The sequence below is a fragment of the Sapajus apella genome, unplaced genomic scaffold (genome assembly GCF_009761245.1).
Source record: "Sapajus apella isolate SASKATOON/1434 unplaced genomic scaffold, GSC_monkey_1.0 scaffold69, whole genome shotgun sequence".
NCBI classification, from domain to species: domain Eukaryota; kingdom Metazoa; phylum Chordata; class Mammalia; order Primates; family Cebidae; genus Sapajus; species Sapajus apella.
Window position 1 is genome coordinate 4475375 of NW_022437009.1, and position 24983 is coordinate 4500357.

A 24983-nucleotide genomic window follows, 5' to 3' on the forward strand; every position below is an offset into this window, starting at 1 on the left:
GTGTGTGTGTGTGTGTGTGTGTGTGTGTGTGTGTGTGTGTGTGTGTGTGTGTGTTCGGGGAGGGTTTCTGGCCTCCTGAGCAAAGCAGTCTGCTGCATCATTTTACCCCACAGGAACTTCCTGGGTGGTCTTCCAGGGTGATTGTAAGAATCCTGCCTGGGGGTCATTCATCAAATTCCAAAAGGAACCAATCACTGTGGCCAAGCCCAGGTCACAACCTGGGCAATAACTACTTATGGAAACTGGCACTCCCCCTCCAGCTGCCAACAGGAAACCCAGAAGCCCGCACCTAAGGACCTCTCAAGGTTCAGTGAGTTCCCTCAGCCTCCTGCCCCCACAGCCTCCTTGACATCAGCCCTGCTTCCTACAAGCACTTGCTCTCATTCCCAAGGTCTCTCAGGCAGGATATAAGCAGATTTTGGAGACAAGCAGATCTTGGTTCTGCCCCATCAGAGGTGTGATCTTGCACAAGTTATTCAATCTCTGAAAACCTCAGTTTCTTTATGTATGAAATGGTGACAACACCACCACCTAACGTAAGTAGTGCTCAGTACAAGGATGTGGAGTAAGTGCTAACACACAGTGGCTGTGATTGCTATTACTATTAGCCAATGTCAAAGAATGGTGTCTTCACTTGGTGACACAGAGTGTATATACCCCGGAGAAAGAGGTGTAAGTAGAACTATTAACACACAGCATATCTTCTGTTAACCTACTACTTAGCTTAAGAAAATGCAGATTTCTTGTTAAACTTCAGCCTTATCATTATCTCCCTGGGATAAGCACTGATTGATTCCTTCAAAGAGCCAGGAGGCTCCCATGGCCAAGGGAATCTTTTGATGACAACTCTATCCCTAGAGCACAACTTATAATTACAATCTATTGCTGATTTGGGTGTCCCCACCCAAATCTCACGCTGAATTGTAACCCCCAGTGCTGGAGGTGAGGCCTGGTGGGAGGTATCTGGATCATGGTGATGAACCCCTCATGGCTTGGTGCTATCTTCACAATAGTGAGAGAGTTCTTGCGAGATCTGATTTTTTAAAAGTGTGTGGCACCTCCTCTCCCAACTCTCTCTTGCTCCCGCTTTCGCCATGTGATGTGCCTGCTCTCCCTCGTCTTCTGCCACAACTTTAAGCTTCCTGAGGCCTCTCTAGAAGCCAGGCAGATGTCTGTACCATGCTTCCTATAAAGCCCGCCGCGGACCCATGAGCCAGTTAAACCTCATTTCTTTTCTTTTTTTTTTTTTTTGGGACAGAGTTTCGCCTTGTTACCCAGGCTGGAGTGCAATGGCGTGATCTCGGCTCACCGCAACCTCCGCCTCCTGGGTTCAGGCAATTCTCCTGCCTCAGCCTCCTGAATAGCTGGGATTACAGGCACGCGCCACCATGCCCAGCTAATTTTTTGTATTTTTAGTAGAGACGGGGTTTCACCGTGTTGACCAAGATGGTCTCGATCTCTTGACCTCGTGATCCACCCACCTCGGCCTCCCAAAGTGCTGGGATTACAGGCTTGAGCCACTGCGCCCGGCCTAAACCTCATTTCTTTATGAAGGTCTCAGTATTTCTTTTCTTTTCTTTTTTTTTTTTTTATGACAGAGTCTTGCTCTGTCACCAGGCTGGAGTGCAGTGGGGCGATCTCAGCTTAACTCCCTGGTTCAAGCAATTCTCGTGCCTCAGCCTCCCACGTAGTTGGGATTACAGGCACACATCAGCATGCCTAGCTAATTTTTTTATATTTTTAGTAGAGACGGAGTTTCACCATGTTGGCCAGGATGGTCTCGATCTCCTGACCTCGTGATCAGTCCACCTCATCCTCCCAAAGTGCTGGGATTACAGGCGTGAGCCACCGCACCCAGCCAGGTATCTCTTTATGGCGATGCAAGAACAGACTAATACAACTGCTAAGTTAGACTCTAAAAATAGAGGTGTTCTGCTCAACTCAGGTATTTTGTTTTAACAAGGCAGCTAGGGAAACAGCCAAATAAGCAGAGAATTTGGTTGTTTACCCAGAGATACATCTAACAATGCCAATTACCTCACATCCTACCTCACCATTCTCCAGAGCCCAAAACCCTAACCAGTGTGTCTTAAACTTTAAACACTTCTTAAACTTAAAAAAGTGTACAGAAAAACTGCCCTGGATGTGAGGTAATTGGCATTGTTAGATGTATTTCTGGGTAAACAATTTTATAGAACTTATAGAACACTTTCCTGAATGCTTCACTATATTAATTTCATTCAATCCTAATAATAATCCTATGAAAATAATATTATTGTCTTCATTTTACAGACAAGGAAACTGAGGCTCACAGAGTTTAAGTTACTTCCCAAAGTAGTATTACAGTAAGTGGCAGATCTGAATTCGGGTCTGTTGCCACCACTTCTATTCAAACCCGCTATGGTGCACAAAGATTTCATGGCATAAATATTCCTCAAGCTCATTCTCACACCCTTATACTTGAAAACTACTGGAGCTATGAAATATGGCTTTGAAGCTACTGCTAGGAGTCACAATTGGACTGTGACCTTAGATAGCACAAAGCTGTGTGCCCAACACTCTGGGCTGTCAAATACAATCACTTCAAAAGGCACCCACTGTGAGAAACAATAAGCAATTTGGAAGAGACTTTCCTGGTGTTTGGTCAGTTTTAGAACTAACCTCAGAATAAGTCTAGAATGGCTGCTTCACCCGGCCCTGCCTTCGGCCAGATGGACACAGCCCCTCGTCTATCTTAATCCATTTCCACTTCCCCCAACTGCTCTCACATTTATCACTCCCTCGGCCACCAGCCAAGTCACATGCTCACCTAACCCATCTATCTATTCACTGGTCCCATGGGTCAAGTCTTGTGACAGCACAAATTCCACTGGAAATCAAAATTCTTTCACTGAGTGCCAATTCCCGGAGCCTGAACCCTACCAGGGCAGAAAGCAGGTGGGGAGTCACCCGGGGGTGGAAACGGCCTCTCTCACCAGCCAGGGCTCCCATCACCAGCCCTCCCAGCCTGGCTCTTAAAGGGCCCAGGAGCACCCAAATGTGAAATAACTGTCCAACAATTCCCCTGGTAACACTGGAGGGAAACCAGAGAAGCACTTATTGTCTGATAACCCAAGGAAGGTTTCTCATTCTCCAGAGCCCAAAACCCTAACCAGTGTGTCTTAAACTTTAAACACTTCTTAAACTTAAAAAAGTGTACAGAAAAACTGCCCTGGTTATGGATTCAAGTGCAGATTTGTTGGCCTCACTCTCAAATAATTTTCTGGAAGGGAGATAGCAGAAGTCAAAATTTTCTCCAGCATCCGAGGTGACTGCAGGTGGTAAAGGAAACTTGCCCCAAGATTCTCTTGCCAAATGCTCCTGGAAGGAGATTGTTGGGTGACTGCTTGGAAGTCAGCCTCTTTGTGAAATGCCCTGTATACAGCAGGGACTCGATAATGGGAGCCATGAGTGTAATGCTCAGCTGCACAATGTTACGATACACAGTGCTGCTTTATTAAAATAGTATGAAGTGGATGAATTTGGGAGAAAGGCTCAGGACAGTGTGCAGTCATGACTGAGGGACACCCTGAGCCGAAAGCCTTTCACCCACTGTCAGGTGAGAGGTGAACGTGAGGCACTTCCCGTCAGCTCAGCACCAGCGCTGCGCCAGGTACTGGTCATGCTACCAAGGGAGCAGAACCTGCCATACAGCTTTTATTTAAAAAAATTTTTAGAAAATTAGAGAAACTTTAGCCGGGCGCAGTGGCTCAAGCCTGTAATCCCAGCACTTCGGGAGGCCGAGGCGGGTGGATCACGAGGCCAAGAGATCGAGACCATCCTGGTCAACATGGTGAAACCCCGTCTCTACTAAAAATACAAAAAATTAGCTGGGCATGGTGACGCGTGCCTGTAATCCCAGGTACTCAGGAGGCTGAGGCAGGAGAATTGCCTGAACCCAGGAGGCGGAGGTTGCGGTGAGCCGAGATCGCACCATTGCACTCCAGCCTGGGTAACAAGAGTGAAACTCCGTCTTAAAAAAATAAATTAAAAAAAATAATAAAAAAAAGAAAATTAGAGAAACTTTAGCAGAAATCACTGGTCCCCAATTACTGCTCTAAGAAGTCTCTGAGCCAAGCCAGGACTTCATAGTGACACTCTACAAAAATCCTGCCATTCAGTGCTTTCCAGTCTGCAGAACTGCGAGGCACAGTGTGGCCACCTCACTGTAACATGTACTCAAATGCTCACCCCTGCAGCACCAGATGCCATAACTCCAGGGGAAACCTAGGTTGGCCAAGTGCTGTGTAGAGAGGGTTCCCCAATAATGAAGACAATCTGTTCATGGTGTCTACGAGTATGGAAATGGGAGAGCAGGGGAGTAAACAGGCTGCCAAGTCACAGGGAGGTGTGTTGCAAACACATGTACACTTGCGTGTTTTTCCAACTCTGCCTCAGTGGTCTGGATCACTCCTGTGCCTTTGCTGGGCTGCTGTGTCAACTATGAGGGATTTTCTTTACATCTTTATCTCTGAATCTGTCTGCATGCAACATCTGCTGTATGAGTAAAGATAAGTCTATCTGCGTGTGTGAGGGGGCAGGAAGAGCAAGTGGTGGCATGTAGGCAGCCGGGCATGTGTCTGCACTGCACGTGTGTGAGCAAATGCCTCTGTTTAGGTGGTTCTAGAGCTAAGCCCTTGGGGGCTGCTGTCACCCTCCTCGTTCCAGCCAGAACCCCTGTAATTACCACCGTTCCCACTTACAGTCAGCATTTCCTGGGAAGATTATTTAGTCCTGTTTCTGTTGTTTGCCTATTTCTATTTGGGGAAAGCTGGCCCCACCGGTTACTCCTCCCTTTCCTTCTCTCCCACCACCCACGACCTGCCCTTTCTCTCTGCTGGGGCCCGGCTGGCTGCTTCCTCTTGGCTGTGACGGGGGTAGGAGGGCTGGGCACAGGGCACACAGACTCTGAAGCAGCCTTGGAACAAAGGCACTGATTCCTCCACTGCCCCAACAGCCCCCTTTTTGTGTATTTCAGCACATTAGTCACATGAGTCACATTTCATTTCCCTTTCCAAAAGTAGCATTTCCCTTCTAAAGAAACAAGGTGGGCCCAAAATCTGCTGAGGGCACCTACTAACTTTGTTAAGTTTAGAACAAATAGCTTTGCCCTCTGTGCCTGCATGTCATCACCTGTAAATGGGGCTACGATCTCCCATCATTCTGGGACTGCTGTGAGAAGACAAGGTAATGGCTATGAGGGGCCTAGCAGACACCCCCAAAGCATAACATGGCTGGCAGCTGCTGTGTTTAAATCAGGGAACTTGTGCTCCAAGCCCAAAGGTTAGGTGGGGCCAGCAAGAGTCCACACTATTCTCCCAGCAAGTTAACTGGACACCCTCTGGAGACTGCAAGCATCACAAAACCAGGCCACTGACCTCTTTGTTAGAAAAGAGTCACTTGTCATCTGCTTGGAACCTGGCCAGTCTTCTAAGATGATCACGGTGTCATCAGGCGTATCAAGTGTGGTGCATTTCATTATTCTTCCTTGAGTTGGAGTCTGACTAAAATTACCAAAGAGCATGGTTCCCGTTCCCCCAAACCCCCGCACCTTCCTACCCTTCCATTCAGGCTCCCAACAAACCTCTGAGCAGGGCAGCCTTCACAGGGACACTCCTGGGACAGAACACTCTTGGCTGGGCCTGGGGCCTGCTCTCAGCCTGTGGAGGGTACCCCTACTGCTAAACTTTCTTTAGGCCCCAGCAAAGTACACCACAGCCCATGCTATCCAGGGATGGCACCCCTCAGCCCACAGCTGCTGTGCCCCGTGCTGCCGTCAGCTGATAATCCGCCACCGGTAGGTGGTCGTGGCGTTTTTAAAGAACCCATGGAGTGCACTACAAATCTCTGAGGCTCATCTCCTCTCTCAGAGCTTTTCTCAGAGTAAATATCCAGGAACATTTTTTGCATAATTGATTAAAAGTCTCAGCTTGTATTAACATTTGCCAAGTACTTTCCACATGGGTCCAAGAATGCATTAAAAGTTCTGCATGTTGTTTTAATTGGAAGTTACAGTCTCTTTGAGTCACCACAAGGGCATTGGAATATCAATTTCTGGGGACCCCAAGAGGCCTAAGGAAATAGCAGAGCGTAGCAATGGGCCCCGAAGCGTGAAAGTCAGAGCTTGAGTGTAGACAAAAGAGGCCAGAGATGGTTCCCACAAAGAATACTGCAAGCCAACCTACTTTATTTACCCAAGTACCCAGAGGGAAGCCTGGCATTGACAAGGGAATTGGTAGGGCTAAAAACTGGTATTTTAAAACAGCCATTTCTGGTATTTCATAACTAAATCTGATAAGTTTACCCACCAGCTGAAATGTATGATTAAATTGTTATGGCCAGAGGGTTTCTGACTGTCTCAGGAGTTGGACTCTGCCATGTCACCCCAGGCCCCATCCAGCGGCACCTGCCCCAGAGCTCCTTCTGTTTCTCATCCTGATTTGAAAGCCTTACCTGGACTCCAGCACAAGCTCCCTGATATGTTTTCCCCAAATTTTTATAAGAGCAATACATAAAAATTTAGGAAAGTTAAAAAGAAAATACAACCATCGTCCTATACTCAGATAGGCATGGTCACTAGGTGAGCACTCATCACAGATATATGTAACTATTACGGCATACAACGTTTTGAATTCTGTTTCTTATAACATGGTCTCATGAACATGTTCTCATGTCATCAAATATCTTTGAGAACCTTTCCTTTATACTCTATTCCATTCATTTCTAAAAATTACAAAATATACACTTGTAAAACAACTGAATAAGTACAAAAACATAAATGAAAGTTCCCATTAGTCTTCAGCTTCTGCCAAGCCTCCCCTGTGAATGACCACTCCTGGCAGCTTGGAGAATACCCTCCCAAGCCTCTTTCTATGTGAGTGACCCAGATGGGCTTGTAAATAATTAGATGTATGTAGCTCACTGCTGTTTTACAGAACAAAATCTCACTCTGCATTCGGCTGCTTATATGGAGAACAGCTCAGTCAGGGAAAAACCACTACAATCACTGTTCCCAAATCAGTGCAGAGCTGGCCATCTGGACTGGAGCCAGCTGGTACCTTGGAACACAGTGCTGAAATGCCAAGGCCTTCAGCATTAATCCAACCACTGGCAAGTGACCTCCAACCTGTACTGTGTTACATGCTTTACATGCATAATCTCATTTAATCCTCTCAACAGCCCTGTAGGAGAGAACTACTGTACCCATTTCACAGATGAAAAGGGTAAGTAAATGGCAGCACTGCAATTTCACCAAGTACAATCCTAACTGGCAAGCACCATCTATCTGTTCACTGATTTCTTTATTCATTCATTTGCTCTTCTACTTAGCAAACGTCTACAGGTCAGTAACACAGCAGGCCCTAAGAATACCAGTGCATACCTGTGTAGCTTGCAGAAAAGGGGGAGTCTGACCAATATCACCCAGGACAATGTTTTCAAAACCCAGGCTTGTTCACCTTAAGATTAGTCTAAGAGGAATAAGATGCCAGGCCAATCCCACGAGTTCACTAAATAAGCCTCAGGACAAAGGCATAATGGACAATGAGTCAACAATTTCAGGTGAAAAGCAACAAGCAATGAACACTTTTTAAATCTTCCATTTACATTCTTCATAAAGCTTTCAGGAGAGCCGATACCTATAAGAAATACCTAGAAATGAAAAACATTTCCACGGCAGGAAGAAACTTTAATTTAAAATCAATTGTGAGAAATTACAGTCATCAACTCTAACGACGGCTATGAAACGTAAACTGGTAGCACAGTTACTCCCAAGGATGTTAAATGCTCTCAGAGCTCAGCTTCTCACGCACCAATAGACCGAACCTCCAGCACCAAGTCAGTGAAAAGTGAGTGCAGAGAACCCCACCAACCTGTAGGTTTCCCCAAATGGTAAAGTGGAATAATGAACAACTTACATACCCTTGTCTGTGAGACTTTTTCGAATGACTTGAATAGTAAGAATATCCAGAATAAGTGGATTCGGTATCCATAGCAATGGAGGGCTTGCCCTTGAGGAAGGAGTAGGTACTGTATCTCCTTAGAGGTAGAGAATTTCACCCAGACTCGTAAAATCTCGAGGAGTCTGGAAATTAGAAGAGGAGCCACTCTTCAACAGGAACAAATTCTGAGAAAGAGGGAAAAAACATGACATCAATCTTCAAAGCCAACCAATGGGGCTGAAAGATAAGTGACAAAACCACACCTCCTCTCTGGGGTCTCTCTCATGGAACATGGAGGAGAGAGGGAGGGTGAGGCAACTGAACTCTAAATGCTCCGCCCATGCAGCAACCAGCTTCCCCAGGTGTGTGGGAGGGAGACAGGATGGGTGCTGAGCAGGCTGAACCCCCATCACAGCAGCAGGAAAATGGGAGGCACTTGTCCACGTCCTCAGGACAACCTCACCCCTGCTTGCTGGCTTTAGGAGATGGCTTTCCATATCTACGGCCCTCCACACTATGCCCAGCCCCCCACTGCCAGTTTGCTGGTTATAAAAACAATACCCAGTGAAGTTGCTTTTAAGGGATTCGGTCGTAATTTCCAAATGCCAATTAAAAAAAAAAAAAAAGATCTTCCATCTTTTTGATCCAAGATCCAAATTTCTGAGAATTTATCTTAGGAAACTAATTTCTTTTTAAAAGAAAAATTATTGTCGTCTCATTGTCTATAAATAGTAAAATGCTACAATCCGAATGCCCCCCAGATTAAAGGAATAGGTAAGGAAAACATGGTTCATCCACTAGAAAAGTATCGCATATGTTTAAAATGATTATTATAAGAAATGGAAACTCTTATAAAGACAAATTTTAAAAGCAGGATACAGTACTGTTGATACACAGTGAATCAACATTACAGTTAGTCACACAAAATTGCTTATGTAAGGACAAAGATTTTTAAAAGGAGACACAGAAAATGAAAGCAGGTAATATATTATTTGCAGGCTCCTGGGTTTTTTCCCACATTTTCATTTGATATGGTTTTGTAATAAAAATAAATTGGAAACATTTCCAAGTACATTCCTGAGCTCCCACATGCTAAATTTTTACTTCTAGAAAACTGAGATCCACAAGTTGTCTCTCTCTGCACCCCTCACCCCAGAGCTAGTCTCTGCTCCACAGGGTTCCTTCTTCCAGCGCTGGAAGCTGAAACTGCAAACACAGCCCGTGAGGTAAGTGTGAAGAAAAAACAAAGGCGCTGTAAATGCCATTCCTTAACCCTCCTGGCGGGAGACCAGGTTTTCCTGACCACCCCCCCACCCCCAGCAACAACACAGAAGTGTGGTGGGAATCAGGTCAGCCCAAATCGCCATACACCACCACCACAGCCCCCAGAGCCTCCAATCCCAGTTAGGGTGCATTTGCCCTTACCATTCATTCCTCCTGGAAGTCAGGTGCAATCACTTCCAAGGTCTGCCACCCAGGGCCAGCCTCCTTTGTCCCTGATGCCCTGACTTATGATTTCACTTCTCCTCTGCCATCAAGAGCCCAAGGCTAGCCCTGGGGAAACCTGAGTTCTAGTCTGAGCTCAGCCACTGTGTAGTACAACCTGGGATAAGTCACTTGCCTTCTTATGCCTCAGTTTCCTCATCTGTTAAACGGGTTAAACCAACCAGCCACCGACCTCACAGATTGATCTGAAAATATAGGCAGATAAAGTTTCCAGAGGCGGGTCTAACCTAGGGTTTTACTCACTTATGAGCTATCAGGCCCCAGTCAAAATTAGTAAACCTATTTGAACAAGTAACTGTAAAATGCAAATATCTGGGTTGCCGTGAAGACCAAATGAGCTAACAACTTTGAGGCACCCAGCAAGAGCTCCAGATGTACTAGGTAAATGAAAGTTAGTGGCTATCACAACTCCCTTTAAGGCGTCTGAAACTCCTGTTCCTCTGTCTCTCTGTCTAATGAGAGAAAGACTTGGAAAGAAGCAGGGCAGACAGAGTTTCTGTGCTGGTCTTCCTGCCACAAGGCTCGCCTATGGGCTCACTGAGACACAAGAGAGCTCGCATCTCAGCCCTGCTAGTTAGCCTATTAACTAGCTATAAACCTGGGTAAAGCAGTTTCTCCCTGGAGCCTCAGAGATTTCCCAATCCATAAAAAGGAAGCAAGGCAGCCTATTATCGGGGGAGGGGGAGGGACGTAACTGTAAAGTTTAAATGTGAAAACAAACACAGCAGGCCTTTTTAAATGCTGTCTTTCTCCTGGACTTACCCTACTTTCCTAGAAGACTTCAAGAGCTGAGTCATCTTTTTTCTCCCTACTGTCTCCACCATTTTCACCAGCAGTTTCAACCAGCTTTCAACACCTCAGTCTCACTTCCTTGCTGCCCTGGGCTTTGCTGTTTTCTCACCTGCTTCATAAAAGGTAGACATCAACATTAGAAGGTACATCCAAGATACCTAACCCTGCATGAATTGAGATCCTCACTGAAAGCCCCTCACCAGCTCTCTGCTGATCTGCAGATTCTAATGTCCAGTTCCCTGGTCCAGAACAGTAAATTCTCTCTCTTGTAGATTCGTAATTAACCCTTCACAACTCCTACACTCTTTCTGCCTTGCAACCCATAACTCTGGGTTCCCCATTCCATCTCAACTCCTGGGTACTTTTTGCTAAATGCTGCTGCAGTGTCTCAGAGGCAGGCGGCCCAGGCCCCGCAGATCTGGGCAGATCCAGCTGGGTGCTTCCTAGCTGTGACATCAGGAGGCAGATGTTTGCCTTTCTGAGCTTGTCCAACCCTGCCCCATAAAATGAGGTCATTTAATATTCTCTCTTCCCAGGGTTCTTGCGAGGATTAAATGAAACTGCAAAGGTGAAGTCTCCGGCACATGGTAACCCACGTTCTATTCCTTTCCCCTCTGCCCGAGGACTTCATTCCTTGTCCTCATTGAAAACTTGTGGCCAATCATTAAGACAACTCCAGGCCTGTCCCTCAAAGGAAACCATGGGTCCCAACTGCCCTCCGGAAAGTCTTTATCTGACTCGACCAACAACCCTAGTCCGGTTTCCTTCCCATGATTCCTGCCTGTACTTACCAAAGGAGTGGTCTACACATGCTGTCACTCCCTCCTTGTCCATTGTCACTCCAAATCCCCATCCACAGCACTCCACTGAAACAACTCAAAGTTGGCCAGGGATCGCTGTGGGCAAGCAGCATCCTTGTCCTCCTCCCCCAGTGCTTATTCCATTTATTAGTCCATCCACCTCCAGATTAAGTGGCAGCTACAAGACCATGCCAAGCAATGCTAGGGCACAGTAATGACAAATGCATGCTGCCTGCCCTGGCAGGGCTTCTCTGCAGCTGGCCAGCCTCCAATGTGATGGCGTGTTTGTTACTACTTCTCTAACACTCCCTCTCCTCTCCCCTCATTACCTTATCCCTTGACGTTCAAAACTCTCCTCGTTCTTCTCCATCCACAGATTTACTATGGCAGAAGCTCCTGAAGACAGCAGCTCTGTCTCCACCCAGGATATTTTGAATACAACAGGTATCCAACAAATACTTACTGAAAGCCTAAATCCCAAGTGTACATTTCCTACTGAGATTCCTCTTGCTCCCCTTGGGAATACCATCACCCCTCTCATAGGTGTTCTCCAGTATCCTGCCCTGTTCTTCCCAATTTCTCACTAAAGCAATACCCTTATCCTGTGAATCCAATCCTGTGCCGCCTTCAACACCCTCTCTGATCCTCCCCTTCTCATTCTACTAATTCACAGCCACCCACTTCCTCCAGGCTCCACCTACACGGGGGTTGACCACTACAAAGCCTCCAGATGTCCTCACCCCATCCAGTCTACACAGCTCAAGCCCCTTCTAAGTCATACCATTTCTAATAGTTACCAACTCTTATCCTATCCAAGATCTGAGTGAGGATTAAGGAGATGCAATAAAAGGCAAACTAATAAAATCCAAAGTGAACTCATTTTAACAGAGTCTGAGCCAAGGTAAGAACTTCAATGGACTTAATAGAAAAGGATGTCCTGAAGCTTATCACCGCAATGATATATCTAGGAGATAGTTCCCTTGCATACACAAGAAATTAACAAGACTCATGATAAGGGCAGAAGGAATCCCTTATCAGAAAAGATAATAAAGCAATGAAAAGGAGTCAGGTTCCCAGGGTAATAAACTGATAGGCTGTCTAGCATGAATGGGACAGTCATATAAAGGTGGGAATATGGCTCCCAGAACCTGGAACTGTCTATCATACTGATCCCTCACATGACTCATATTGTGTTTGGCCCAGGTTGGACAGCAGCCAGAATGACCTTTTAAATTACAGTGCAGACTTTACTTCCCTGTTTAAAACCTTTCCATGTGTCCTATTGCACTTTAAATACAATACAAAATCTTTCATTTGGTATGCAGTGTCATGCCCAGTGCTCCAGCTCCCTCCTCTTCCTCCAGCTCCAGCTCCTTTAAGGTGGAGCCTTAGGGCTTTGGCAGAGCCCAGTATATCTGTTGGTACTCACCTTTTACTCGCCCTGTTTTGCCAAATTCCTACTCGTCACTCCTCAGCTTAAATACTGCTCCTTTCAAGAGGCCTTTCCTGATGCTCCAATCTCAATCAGGCTCTTCTCTAGCACCTGGTACTTTTCCTTTCTATCCAACTTCCAGTTACACATTTGTTTGTGTGATCACTTACTGTCTAGTCCCTCTACAGGCTGTAAGCTCCACGAGGGCAGAGGTACTTTCATGACTGTCTGTCTCTCCAGCTCCTAGGACATTATGGGTACCGTATAAATGTCTGCTGAATGCAGGGTTTTGTGGCAGATTTTAGGACTTGAGGCCATAGATTCACTGTGGAAGAAACTTTAGAAATTATTTTAGGCCGGGCGTGGTGTCTCACACCTGTAATCCCAGCACTTTAGGAGGCCAAGGCGGGCAGATCACCTGAGGTGGGGAATTCGAGACCAGCCTGACCAACATGGAGAAAACCCTGCTCTACTACAAATACAAAATTAGCTGGGCATGGTGGCACATGCCTGTAATCCCAGCTACTTGGGAGGCTGAGACATGAGAATCATTTGAACTCAGGAGGCGGGGGTTGCAGTGAGCCGAGATCAGATTGGCGCCATTACACTCCAACTTGGGCAACAAGAGTAAAACTCGATCTCAAAAAAAAAAAAAAAAAGAAAGAAATTATCTATTTTAAATCCTTAGTTTTAGAGGTTAAAAAAAAAAAAAAAAGATACAGCTATTAGATAGAGCAATGATACCAGAACTATCAAAAACCAGAGCTATCCTACTGGCTCGCATGGCAGCCCTACTCAGGGGCAGAGGTCATACTGCAGACACACTGAGCAAAAATCAGCAGCAGTCTGTTTTAGCCACTGCTCAAGAGCATCCCACCTCACCCGTCACCCACCCCTTCAGAGTGCATTGCTTGGCACTGCTTGGGTTGGAGCTAGAGGCAAATATCAGGACAGGGCCAGGCTCATCAAACCGCATGACACACAGGCAAGGTCAACCCTGGGAGACAGGCACACAGGGTGTTTCTGAGTTGCCGTGTCCTGAACTCTGGACTTCCTAGGCAAAAATGTCAGAAAGAACCTCCTTTACCATCCTTTATTAGAAGCAAAATGAAGATTGGCAGCCTCAAACAGAATTCTCCCCTCAAGTTGTGTTCACTCATATAAAAATCCTACTACTTAAAACGAAAACACAGTGTTTAGCAAATCGTATTAAGGAAATAATATGTTATGATAATGACAGTGGTAAACATAAGCTAACCTTTGCAAAAAGGAAATTATAAAAACATCAACAGCTCTGCCTAGAGCTATTAAGTAATTAAGGGAACTCTGGTTTGGAAAGTTACTCTGTAAGGGGTACAGAGACACACACTGAATTTAAAGAGACATTTTGCTTCCTCTGCAGTAGATCTATTTCCAAGGGAAAGTGGCATCTGGTACAACCATGCTTATATACGCTGTGTACATTACTTTGAATATTTGATTATTACATAGAATTCTACAGGGTTTATGCAATTAGTTATTATTTATATTATGTCTTGAAGCTAACATTCTTCTTAGGGGTACCCATTTTTAATTAAATAGCACTCAAGGGGAATGTGACAATTGAAATAATTTTGTTTAGAGTCAACTATTCTTCTAGAGAGTAGCAATAAGCCCAGATTGTGGAGTTAAGAGTATTCAAATCCTGGCTCTAGTACTTAGCTGTCTGACCTCAGAGCAAGTTACTTAACTGCTCATTGCCTCAGTTTCCCTAACTGTAACAACAAATTTTATTTTACTTACATTATAGGTCTGTGGTGGGCATTAAATGAGAAAACTCATAAAAATTACTAGAACAGTGCGTAGCACATGGTAGGCACTCACAGCTGTCAACTACTATCAGTATTCACTAACACGAAATTTGTTCAGTTAGGAAGAACTGAAGGGGTTGCACGGCATATAACTTCTGTATCATTTGTACCCAACATATACCATTTTTCTGGTCTCTGCTACCACCTTTAACTACTACTATAAACTATAGCTAAGCAACAAGTGATTTCTATTCTGTTCCTTACAGGCCTCTATTTACCATCCCCAGGTTGGAAGCAAATGTCAGAGAGACCACAGAAAACTGTGTGTGTCTTAGTGGGTTTATTTGGAGGGGCTTGGGGCTGGAAAGGAGGGGGCAGAGATGCAGGGCAAGATCTATAAAACATTTTGAACTTCTGTCTATAAACCATCAAACGTCACGCAGGTCACTGGTGTGAGGATCCGCTGAGCTTATGGCATTTGTGACAAACCCAGTGATTCTTTTATTACAACAGCTTATAAATGAATGATTCTGGGTTATTATTTACAAGGAAAGAAAATGTCTACTTTGTTTTACTTGTTTCACCAATGAGTTCAACTCACCTTGCCAGAATCACTTCTCTCTCCAGTCATTAATTACCCTGAAACACCTCCAGCAGCTGGGCACAGATTTCTGAAGAGCTGTGAATTGTTAAAATGTCTGGAGCTCTGTGATGTATATTTGTTTGCAAGTGACTCCCTCGTCCCCTGCCGGATACTCAAACTTCAGAAAAATAGATCTTATGAGTACTGCCTCCTCTGTAAATCTGACGGTATGGGGTCTAATCACTGCTTTTCTATAGTGGGATTCAGAAGGACACTGCTAGACAGCAGAACCCACATGTATCCTTGCATCAAACTTCAGAGGGACCAATACTGCGAACAGAAACACCATCCAATCACAAGCCCACCTCATTTTGTCCATCTTAAGGAAAATAGAATAGCATGATGTCCGAATTACATGCCCTATACAGCAAGACCCTAACTAGCTAGCTGACTTTACAGAGATGATGGTAACAGTCTGACAGTTTATGGTTGTCAAGTGTTTACTCTGTGTTAGATGCTGTTTTAACTCACTCACATGTAATGTCTCACTTAATCCTCATCACAAGACTTTAAGGAAAAGAAAACATGTTAGTTAGGGAAACCAGACTGACACACTGGAGCCAGGGCTTGAACGATGAGAGTCTAACTCCAGAACCTGTGCTCTTAGCTACAGAAAATTTACAGCATTGTAGCAATTACCAGAATTGTTTATTTATATAGAGGAGTATAAGCAACAATCATAAATTGTCCCAAACTACATATAACCCCATAAAGAATTTTGCAATTTCAACTTCTACTCACAGGTTCTGTGTCCCAAGCATTGTGGAGCATTCAAGAGAAAAGAAATGAATCTAAAAGAGTTCCAACTCCTAAGGAGCTCACAGCCCCAGTGTGGAGACCTCCAATTAAAACGTAATGTGATAAGGGGCCATCCCACCCAAATAGCTGATAAAGCCTAGGATAGCAAGCACGGGGTGTGTGTGTGTGTGTGTGTGTGTGTGTGTGTTAAGGGGACGATAACAGGGAGGATGCCTTCTTCATTCAGCACATTTATCCTTCAACAAAGGGTGACATGGAATCGTTGCTTGGTAAAGAAACTTTAAATTTCCCTTATGGTTTTGTCCTGTTAATTCATACATATGACAATAAGAATGTACGGCTTGGCAAGTAGTCTTTACAAATATGTCACTCTCAAAATTCTTCTCCCATTTTACTTACAAATTAAGTTGAAAGCAAGCCTCACTGCCAACATTGTTAACAGTGAACTTTCACCCTGAGTGTTTTCACTAATTACATTGAGACAGCAACGTTTGGGAATGTTTAATGCTCATAGATAGGTGAAGCGTGTTATTTCTTTGAACTGGAAAAAGACACAGTTTCCTCCCACAAATCAAAGCCCCAACTATATCACATCGATTTAATTCAACTCTAAAAACTCTGTAATTAGTGGCTACAGAAAATGGCTAATTACCTCTCCCTGTATTCAGGCAATTTCTGCCATCTCATTTACAGAGCCTGGGAGCTGTGTGCTCAACCCACCCACTGAAAGGAGAATGCTAATTATCATTGTTGATTGGGGATACAAGTAATAATATTTCTCAGCAACCCTGTAAAATTTATAAACATGTCCGTGAAAATGCCAGATTCTTCACAGTTTGTTAGCTTTTGAACTAAGTGTCTAAGATACATTCATTTCTAACCAAAGCCAGGGCAAGAGTTTTAACAAAATGCACTGGCCGCCACACAATCACCAACATAAGGCGCTCCAATACTTCCTAACCAGCATCTAAGGGCGCTCAGGACACTTTCGCAGGGTGGGCCTTACACCTGGTTTGGAGAAGTGAAAACTGAGCAACAGATTTCTCGACTCCAAGTCTCATCTGCTCATCACCCAGCAGCCAGGCCGCGGCTCTGCCCCACTCCTGCCGCCACCAGGGACGCGTTTAAATTTTTATAAAGCTTCACACTTCTCCAGGCGCGATGCTTGGGCAGTTCAAAGGCTGCGAAGGAAATGAAGTCCTGCCGGTGGCGAAGGCTGCCCCGGCGCGGTGAGATTTCCTCCAGCAGGGACACCTTGGTCAGGGACCCGCCGGACGCCTCGGCTCCACCCCGGCGTTTTTGAAAGTAAACTCCTACCTGCCTGTTGCTCTCTCCGAGGCGCAACCGGACTCGCCCTCCAGGCCTCCAGGGCCGGCTCAATTTTTTGTGAGCGAGGTGTGCACATAGACCAGCTCTGTCCCGGTTCCTGGCGAAGGGCCAGGCGGTGCCGGGGTCGAGCCCCGCCGGGGGTGGGAACCCCGGTGCGCGCCCGGCTCCCGCCCTGCACGGCTGCTGCAGCCGCCCGGTGCCTCCAACGCTCGGCCACTCCCTGCCGGCCTGCCCGCCGCCCCGGCACGCGCACCCGAGGGGGGCACCCAAAGGCTAGGCAGGGGAGAGACGGGCGTCCGAGGCGTGAGCAGGGCACCCCGGGACCCCAGGGAGTGGGGTGCGGCGGGGACTGCACGGCAGAGCCAGGAGGGGCGCACTGCGCGGGGAAGAGTGGAGTCGGAGGAAGCTCGACCCGGCGCGCTCCGCAGGAGGGGAGGGAGCTCCCCGTCTGAGGCGGGAGCCGGCGACCCGGGGTCGAAGTCCTGAGGGGCGAGTGCGGGAGGAGGGCGCAGGGGCACGCGGGGTCCGAGGTGGGGGCGTCTCCCCGCCAAAGGTCTGTCCGCCGGGCCGCCGCCGCGCCGCGCTGGGTCTCCCGCGGGACTCACCTCCGCGCCGGCCGCCCGGGCTCCGCGGCCCGCGGTCGTGGCTCTCGGCGGCCCCGGCTCTGCGGCCTGCGCTGGGCTCCTGAGAGGCAGAGCCCCGCCGCCGCCGCCGCGCTGCTGCTTTCCGCTTCCTGTCCCGGCGCCGCCCCGCAGCCCGAGCCCAGCCCTGCGAGCCCGGCGCGGCCGCGAGCCAAGAGCAGCGAGCGCTGCCGGCCCCGCCGCGGGCCCGGCCCACCTGCAGCGAAGGGCGGGGCCCGGTCGGCCGGTGTCCCCTCCCCTGGTCACCGCCCCGACCCCACACACCCGGGACACACACAGAGGCGTGCACTGTCACACTCATGCACAGGACCCAGGGAATGACACTCCACACACACATTCACCCTCATGCACACACTCACACTCTACACAGACACGCACAGCCCAGTAACCCACCCTCTTTTAGGCAGACACGCGCGCTATTAACACACGGTCCAGGGACTGATCTCCCCCCACCCCGCGACCCACCCTCCAACATATTTGGAATCTCAAGCACATACGCACACACACACAAAATCATGCACAAAATTCAAGTCCATTTGCCCTCAGCAGCGCCCCAACCCACATATTCACAAGGCTCACGGATTAACCCCCCCAACCCCACTCAACACACACTCAAATACACACATTCCAAGAACTGACCCACAAATATCCATATACACCACATCTCAACCCATATACGCACACTTAAACGCACAAGTAGCCCGGGAAATGACTCCACAAATAGCCACACGCGCGCGCACAGCCAAACACACAGGCTCATACACACGCCCTACAAGCCTACAAACCACCACAGCAAGCCTCTCCTCTCCTCCTCCCGTATCAGAGCAGGCACTGAGAAACTGCGAGATGAGCACATCTCCGCAAGCAGGTAGCTGAAACTTCAGTGCAAATTCCAACCAGGCACACTTCCCTCTCTGAGCCTTTGTTTCTCTGTCTGAAAAGTGGTGAGGATGCCGATGTCCACCTTGCAGGATTGTGGTGAGTATTACAAAACAGTTGGCAACGCTTTTCATGAATATTTGCACTTTTCTCGGTTGTATTGTGTTGGTAGCCTTAGGGCCCCTTACTGATCATCTCCAATCTAGGCAGGACCCAAAGCTGCTTAAGTGGTAGGACTTTCCAGTGGAAGCAGTGTATAATGAAGTGCTAAATTTCTTCTTTTTTTCTTTAAATATATATTTTATTGCGTTTTAGGTTTGGGGGTATATGTGAAGAACATGCAGGATTGTTGCATAGGTACACACATGGCAATGTGGTTCACTGCCTTCCTCCCCATCACCTATATCCCGCGTTTCTCCCCATGTTATCCCTCCCCAACTCCCCATCCCCCACTGTCCCTCCCCTAGTTTCCCCCCACAGACCTCAGTGTGTGATGCTCCCCTCCCTGTGTCTATCTGTTCTCATTGTTCAACACCTGCCTATTAGTGAGAACATGCGGTGTTTGATTTTCTGAAAGAAGTGCTAAATTTCTTAAGAGTTGTCTACAGGAGTATTGAGGGTAGTTGCAGTGGAGAAACACAGTCCCACCCTGACTAACCTTTGTCAGGGAACTTCGGCCCCGAAGCCCTCACTTCCCTGACCACCTCTTCCTCATCCCTTCTAGCCTCCATTTTCTCCCGCATATGTCACACTTCCTTGAAAAGACACCCATATGTTCAATGTGGCCAGATTTTCACCACTCCTAACCTGCAGGCCCTACTGCTCCGCTCAGTGGCCTAGACGGTCTCTCCCCTACCCTTAGCCTCCCAGTAGGCTCCAGAGAGCAGATGTTGCTGACTCAGGCAGCCAGGTTCCTATAGGTAAAGCCAATAGTCTATTCACCCAAATCAGCACTCAGGTGCAGAAATGTAGAGCATTATAAAATCATGTCTCTCTCATCTCTGGAACGTAAGCCTTTCAAAAGTTCAAACAGGCCAGGGATTTCCAATTCTCATTATGTACCTGAATAGCTCCAGTGTAACACAGAGATCTTCAATGAGTTTTCAGAAAGTAATTCTAATTCACTTAGGTTCTTATGTCTAGCCACCTTACCAGACAATGTTTTGTGGGAAAGAGGAGTAGTTGCAAATAAGTTATTTTAAAATAATAAATTCACCTTTAAATGCCATTTAGAGGCCGGGCTTGGTGGCTCTCACCTGTAATCCCAGCACTTTGGGAGGTTGAGACAGGCAGATCACTTGAGGTCATGAGTTTGAGACCAGCCTGGCCAACATGGTGAAACTCGGTCTCTACTAAAAATACAAAAATTAGCCGGATGTAGCAGCAGGCTCCTGCAATCCCAGTTACTCAGGAGGCAGAGGCAAGAGAATTGCTTGAACCTAGGAGGCAGAGGTTACAGTGAGCTAAGATCATGCCACTGTACTCCATCCTGGGCAACAGAGCGAAACTCCATCTCAAGTGAAAAAAAAAATGTCAGGGGACCTGGGCAAGGTGGCCGAATAGGAACAGCTCTTGACGGCAGCTCCCAGGGAGATCAACACAAAAGGTGGGTGATTTCTGCGTTTCCAACTGAGGTCTCCAGCTCATCTCATTAGGACTGGTTCGACAGTGGGTGCCGCCCACAACGGGTGAGCAGAAGCAGGGTGGGGCGTCACCTCACCCAGGTAGTGCAAGGGGTCCGGGAACTCTCTCCCCTAGTCAAGGGAAGCTATGAGGGACTGTGCTGAGAGGAACGGTACATTCTGGCCCAGATACTATGCTTTTCCCACAGTCTTTGCAACCCACAAACCAGGATATTCTCTCAGGTGCCTGCACCTCCAGGGCCCTGGGTTTCAAGCACTTACCTGGATGGCCATTTGGGTAGACGCTGAACTAGCTGCAGGAGTTTTTTTTTTTTTTTTTTTTTGTACCCCAATGGCACCTGGAATGACAGCAAGACAGAACTGTTCACTATCCTGGAAAGGAGGCTGAAGCCAGGGAACCAAGTAGTCTAGCTCAGCAGGTCCCACCCCCACGGAGCCCAGCAAGCTAAGATCCACTGGCTTGAAATTCTTGCTGCCAGCACAGCAGTCTGAAGTTGACCTGGGATGCTCGAGCTTGGTGGGGGAAGGGGCATCTGCCATTACTGAGGCTAGAGTAGGCCATTTTCCCCTCACAGTATAAACCAAGCCACTGAGAAGTTCAAACTGGGTGGAGCCCATGCAGCTTGGCAAAGCCGCTAAACCAGACTGCCTCTCTAGATTCCTCCTTTCTGGGCAAAGCATCTCTGAAAGAAAGGCAGCAGCCCCAGTCAGGGGCGTATAGATAAAACTCCCAGCTCCCTGGGACAGAGCACCTGGGAAAAGGGGCGGCTGTGGGGGCAGCTTCAGCAGACTTAAATGTCTGCCTGCCAGCTCTGAAGAGAGCAGCAGACCTCCCAGCACAGCGCTCAAGCTCTCTAAGGGACAGACTGCCTCCTCAAGTGGGTCCCTGAGCCCCATACCTCCTGACTGGGAGACACCTCCCAGCAGGGGTCAACAGACACCTCATACAGGGGAGCTCCAGCTGGCATCTGGTGGGTGCCCCTCTGAGATGAAGCTTCTAGAAGAAGGAACAGGCAGGAATCTTTGCTTTTCTGTAGCTTCTGCTGGTGATACCCAGGCACACAGGGTCTGGAGTAAACCTCCAGCAAACTCCAGCAGACCTGCAGCAGAGGGTCCTGACTGTTAGAAGGAAAACTAACAAACAGAAATAGCATCAACATCAACAAAAAGGACATCCACACAGAAACCCCATCCGAAGGTCACCAACATCAAGACCAAAGGTAGATAAATCCATGAAGATGAGGAAAAACCAGCGCAAAAAGATTGAAAATTCCAAAAACAAGAACACCTCTTTTTCTCCAAAGGATCACAACTCCTTGCCAGCAAGGGAACAAAACTGGATGGAGAATAAGTGTGACAAATTGACAGAAGTAGGCTTCAGAAAGTGGGTAATAACAAACTCTTCTGAGCTAAAGTAGCATATCCTAACCCAATTCAAGGAAGCTAAGAACCTTGAAAAAAGATTAGAAGAATTGCTGATTAGAATAACCAGTTTAGAGAAGAACATAAATGACCTGATGGAGCTAAAAAAGCACAGCACGAGAACTTCGTGAAGCATACACAAGTATTAATAACTGAATTGATCAAGCAGAAGAAAGGATATCAGAGACTGAAGATCAACTTAATGAAATAAAGCATGAAGGCAAGATTAGAGAAAAAAAATGAAAAGGAACAAATAAAGCCTCCAAAATTATGGGACTCTGTGAGAAGACCAAACCTATGTTTGATTGGTGTACCTGAAAGTGATGGAGAGAACGGAACCAAGTTGGAAAACACTCTTCAGCATTATCCAGGAGAACTTCCCCAACCTAGCAAGACAGGCTAAGATTCAAATTCAGGAAATACAGAGAACACCACAAAGATACTCCTTAAGAAGAGCAACCCCAAGGCATATAATCATCAGATTCACCAAGATTGAAATGAAGGAAAAAATGATAAGGGCAGCCAAAGAGAAGGGCTTCCCCACAAAGGGAAGACCATCAGACTCCCAGCAGGTCTCTCGGCAGAAACCCTACAAGCCAGAAGAAAGTGAGGGCCGTATTCAACATTATTAAAGAAAAGAATGTTCAACCCAAAATTGCATATTCAGTCAAAATAAGCTTCATAAGCGTAAAGAAAATCCTTTACGGACAAGTAAATGCTGAAATTTTTATCACCACCAGGCCTGCCTTACAAGAACTCCTAAAGGAAGTAGTAAATATGCAAAGGAAAACCAGTACTAGCCACTATAAAAGCATACCAAATTGTAGAGACCACCAACACTATGAAGAAAATTCATGAACTAATGGTCAAAATAACCAGCTAGCATCATAATGACAGGATCAAATTCACATATAACAATATTAACCTTAAATGTAAACAGGCTAAATACCCCAATTAAAAGACACAGACTGGCAAATTGAATAAAGAGTCAAGACCCATCAGTGTATTGTATTCAGGAGAGTCATCTCACATGCAAAGAAACACATAGGCTCAAAATAAAGGGATGCAGGAAGATTTACCAAGCAAATGGAAAGCAAAAAAAAAAAAAAAAAAAAAAAAAAAGCAGGGATTGCAATCCTAGTCCCGATAAAACAGACTTTAAACCAACAAAGATCAAAAATGACAAAGAATGGCATTACATAATTGTAAAGAGATCAATGCAACAAGAAGAGCTAACCATCATAAATATATATACTCCCAACACAGGAGCACCCAGATATGTAAAGCAAGTTCTTCACGACCTACAAAGAGACTTAGACTCCCATACAATAATAGTGGGAGACTTTAACACCTCACTGTCAGCATTAGACAGATCAATGAGACAGAAAATTAAGGTTATTCAGGACTTGAACTCAGCTCTGGACCAAGCTGATCTAATAGACATCTACAGAACTCCCCACCCCAAATCAACAGAATATACATTCTTCTCAGCACCACATCGCACTTAGTCTAAAATTGACCACATAATTGGAAGTAAAACACTGCTCAGCAAATGTGAAAGAACAGAAGTCATAACAGTCTCTCAGACCACAATGCAATCAAATTAGAACTCAGGATTAAGAAACTCACTCAAAACTGCACAACTACATGGAAACTGAGCAACCTACTCATGAATATCTACTGGGTAAATAATGAAATTAAGGCAGAAATAAATAAGTTCTTTGAAACCAATGAAAACAAAAACACAATGTACCAGAATCTCTGGGACACAGCTAAAACAGTGTATAGAGGGAAATTTATAGCACTAAATGCCCACAGGAGAAAGCGGGAAAGATCTAAAATGGACACCTTAACATCACAATGAAAAGAACTAGAGAAGCAAGAGTAGACAAATTCAAAAGCTAGCAGAAGACAAGAAATAACTAACATTAATAATAAATAACAACAACTTCAGCTGTTCAAGCACAACAGAAGGAGTTAGAGACATGAAAAACCCTTCAAAAGAATCAATGAATTCAGGAGCTGATATTTTGAAAAGACAGTAAAATAGATAGTGGCCTATGTATTTTAACAAAATAGATAGACCACTAGCCAGACTAATAAAGAAGAAAAGATAGAAGCAGCAAATAGATATGATAAAAAAAATGATAAAGGGAATATCGCCACTAATCCGACAGAAATACAAACTGCCATCAGAGAATACTATAAATACCTCTACACAAATAAACTAGAAAATCTAGAAGAAATGGATAAATTCCTGGACACATACACCGTCCCAAGACTAAATCAATTTCTTCCTGATTTAGGGAATTAGGGTATGCGTATGTGTCCAGGAATTTATCCATTTATATCCCTGATTAGACCAATCACAAGTTCTGAAATTGAGGCAGTAATTAATAGCCTACCAACCAAAAAAAGCCCAGGAGCAGACGGATTCACAGCAGAATTCTACCAGAGGTACAAAGAGGAGCTGATACACTTCCTTCTGAAACTATTCCAAATGATAGAAAAAGAGTTTGAAACTATTCCAGCTGGGCGCGGTGGCTCAAGCCTGTAATCCCAGCACTTTGGGAGGCCGAGGCGGGTGGATCACGAGGTCAAGAGATCGAGACCATCCTGGTCAACATGGTGAAATCCTGTCTCTACTAAAAATACAAAACATTAGCTGGGCATGGTGGCGCGTGCCTGTAATCCCAGCTACTCAGGAGGCTGAGGCAGGAGAATTGCCTGAACCCAGGAGGCGGAGGTTGCAGTGAGCCGAGATCGCGCCATTGCACTCCAACCTGGGTAACAAGAGTGAAACTCTGTCTCAAAAGAAAAAAAAAAGAAAGAAACTATTCCAAACCAAAGTCTCCTCATTTATGAGGCCAGCATCATCCTAATACCAAAATCTGGCAGAGACACAACAACAACAAAAATTCAGGCCAGTATCCCTGATGAACATCGATGCAAACATCTTCAGTAAAATACTGGCAAACCAAATCCAGCAGCAAATCAAAAATCTTGTCCACCATGATCAAGTCAGCTTCATCCCTGAGATACAAGGCTGGTTCAACATGTGCAAATCAGTAAGCATAATTCATCACATAAACAGAACCAATGACAAAAACCACATGATTATCTCACTAGATGCAGAAAGAACAAACTTCATCTAATTAAATTTGATGAAATTCAACACCCTTACAAGCTAAAAACTCTCAATAAACTAGGTATTGATGGAACATATCTCAAAATAATAAGAGCTATTTATGACAAACCCACAGCCAATATCATACGGAATAGGCAAAAGCTGGAAGCATTCCCTTTGAACACCAGCACGAGACAAGGATGTCCTCTCTCACCATTCCTATGCAATATAGTATTGGAAG

At 46.0% G+C, this 24983-nt stretch overlaps 1 protein-coding gene across 2 annotated transcripts in view; it reads right to left on the reverse strand.

Moving 5' to 3' along the window:
* The window catches only part of VANGL1 (VANGL planar cell polarity protein 1), a 52967-nt gene extending 35183 nt beyond the window's left edge, over positions 1-17784 (reverse strand). Inside the window, exons 1-2 of one of the 2 annotated variants that reach the window (XM_032249636.1) lie at positions 17636-17784; positions 7960-8164 (exon numbers count right to left, since the gene is read on the reverse strand). In XM_032249636.1, coding sequence (XP_032105527.1) covers positions 7960-8030 — 71 coding nt within the window. In that variant the 5' untranslated portion in view covers positions 8031-8164; positions 17636-17784. Of the gene's footprint in view, positions 1-7959; positions 8165-10247; positions 12917-17635 lie in introns of those variants that run through there. The other variant, XM_032249637.1, reaches the window with a different exon arrangement.
* Between the last annotated feature and the right edge of the window lie 7199 nt (positions 17785-24983).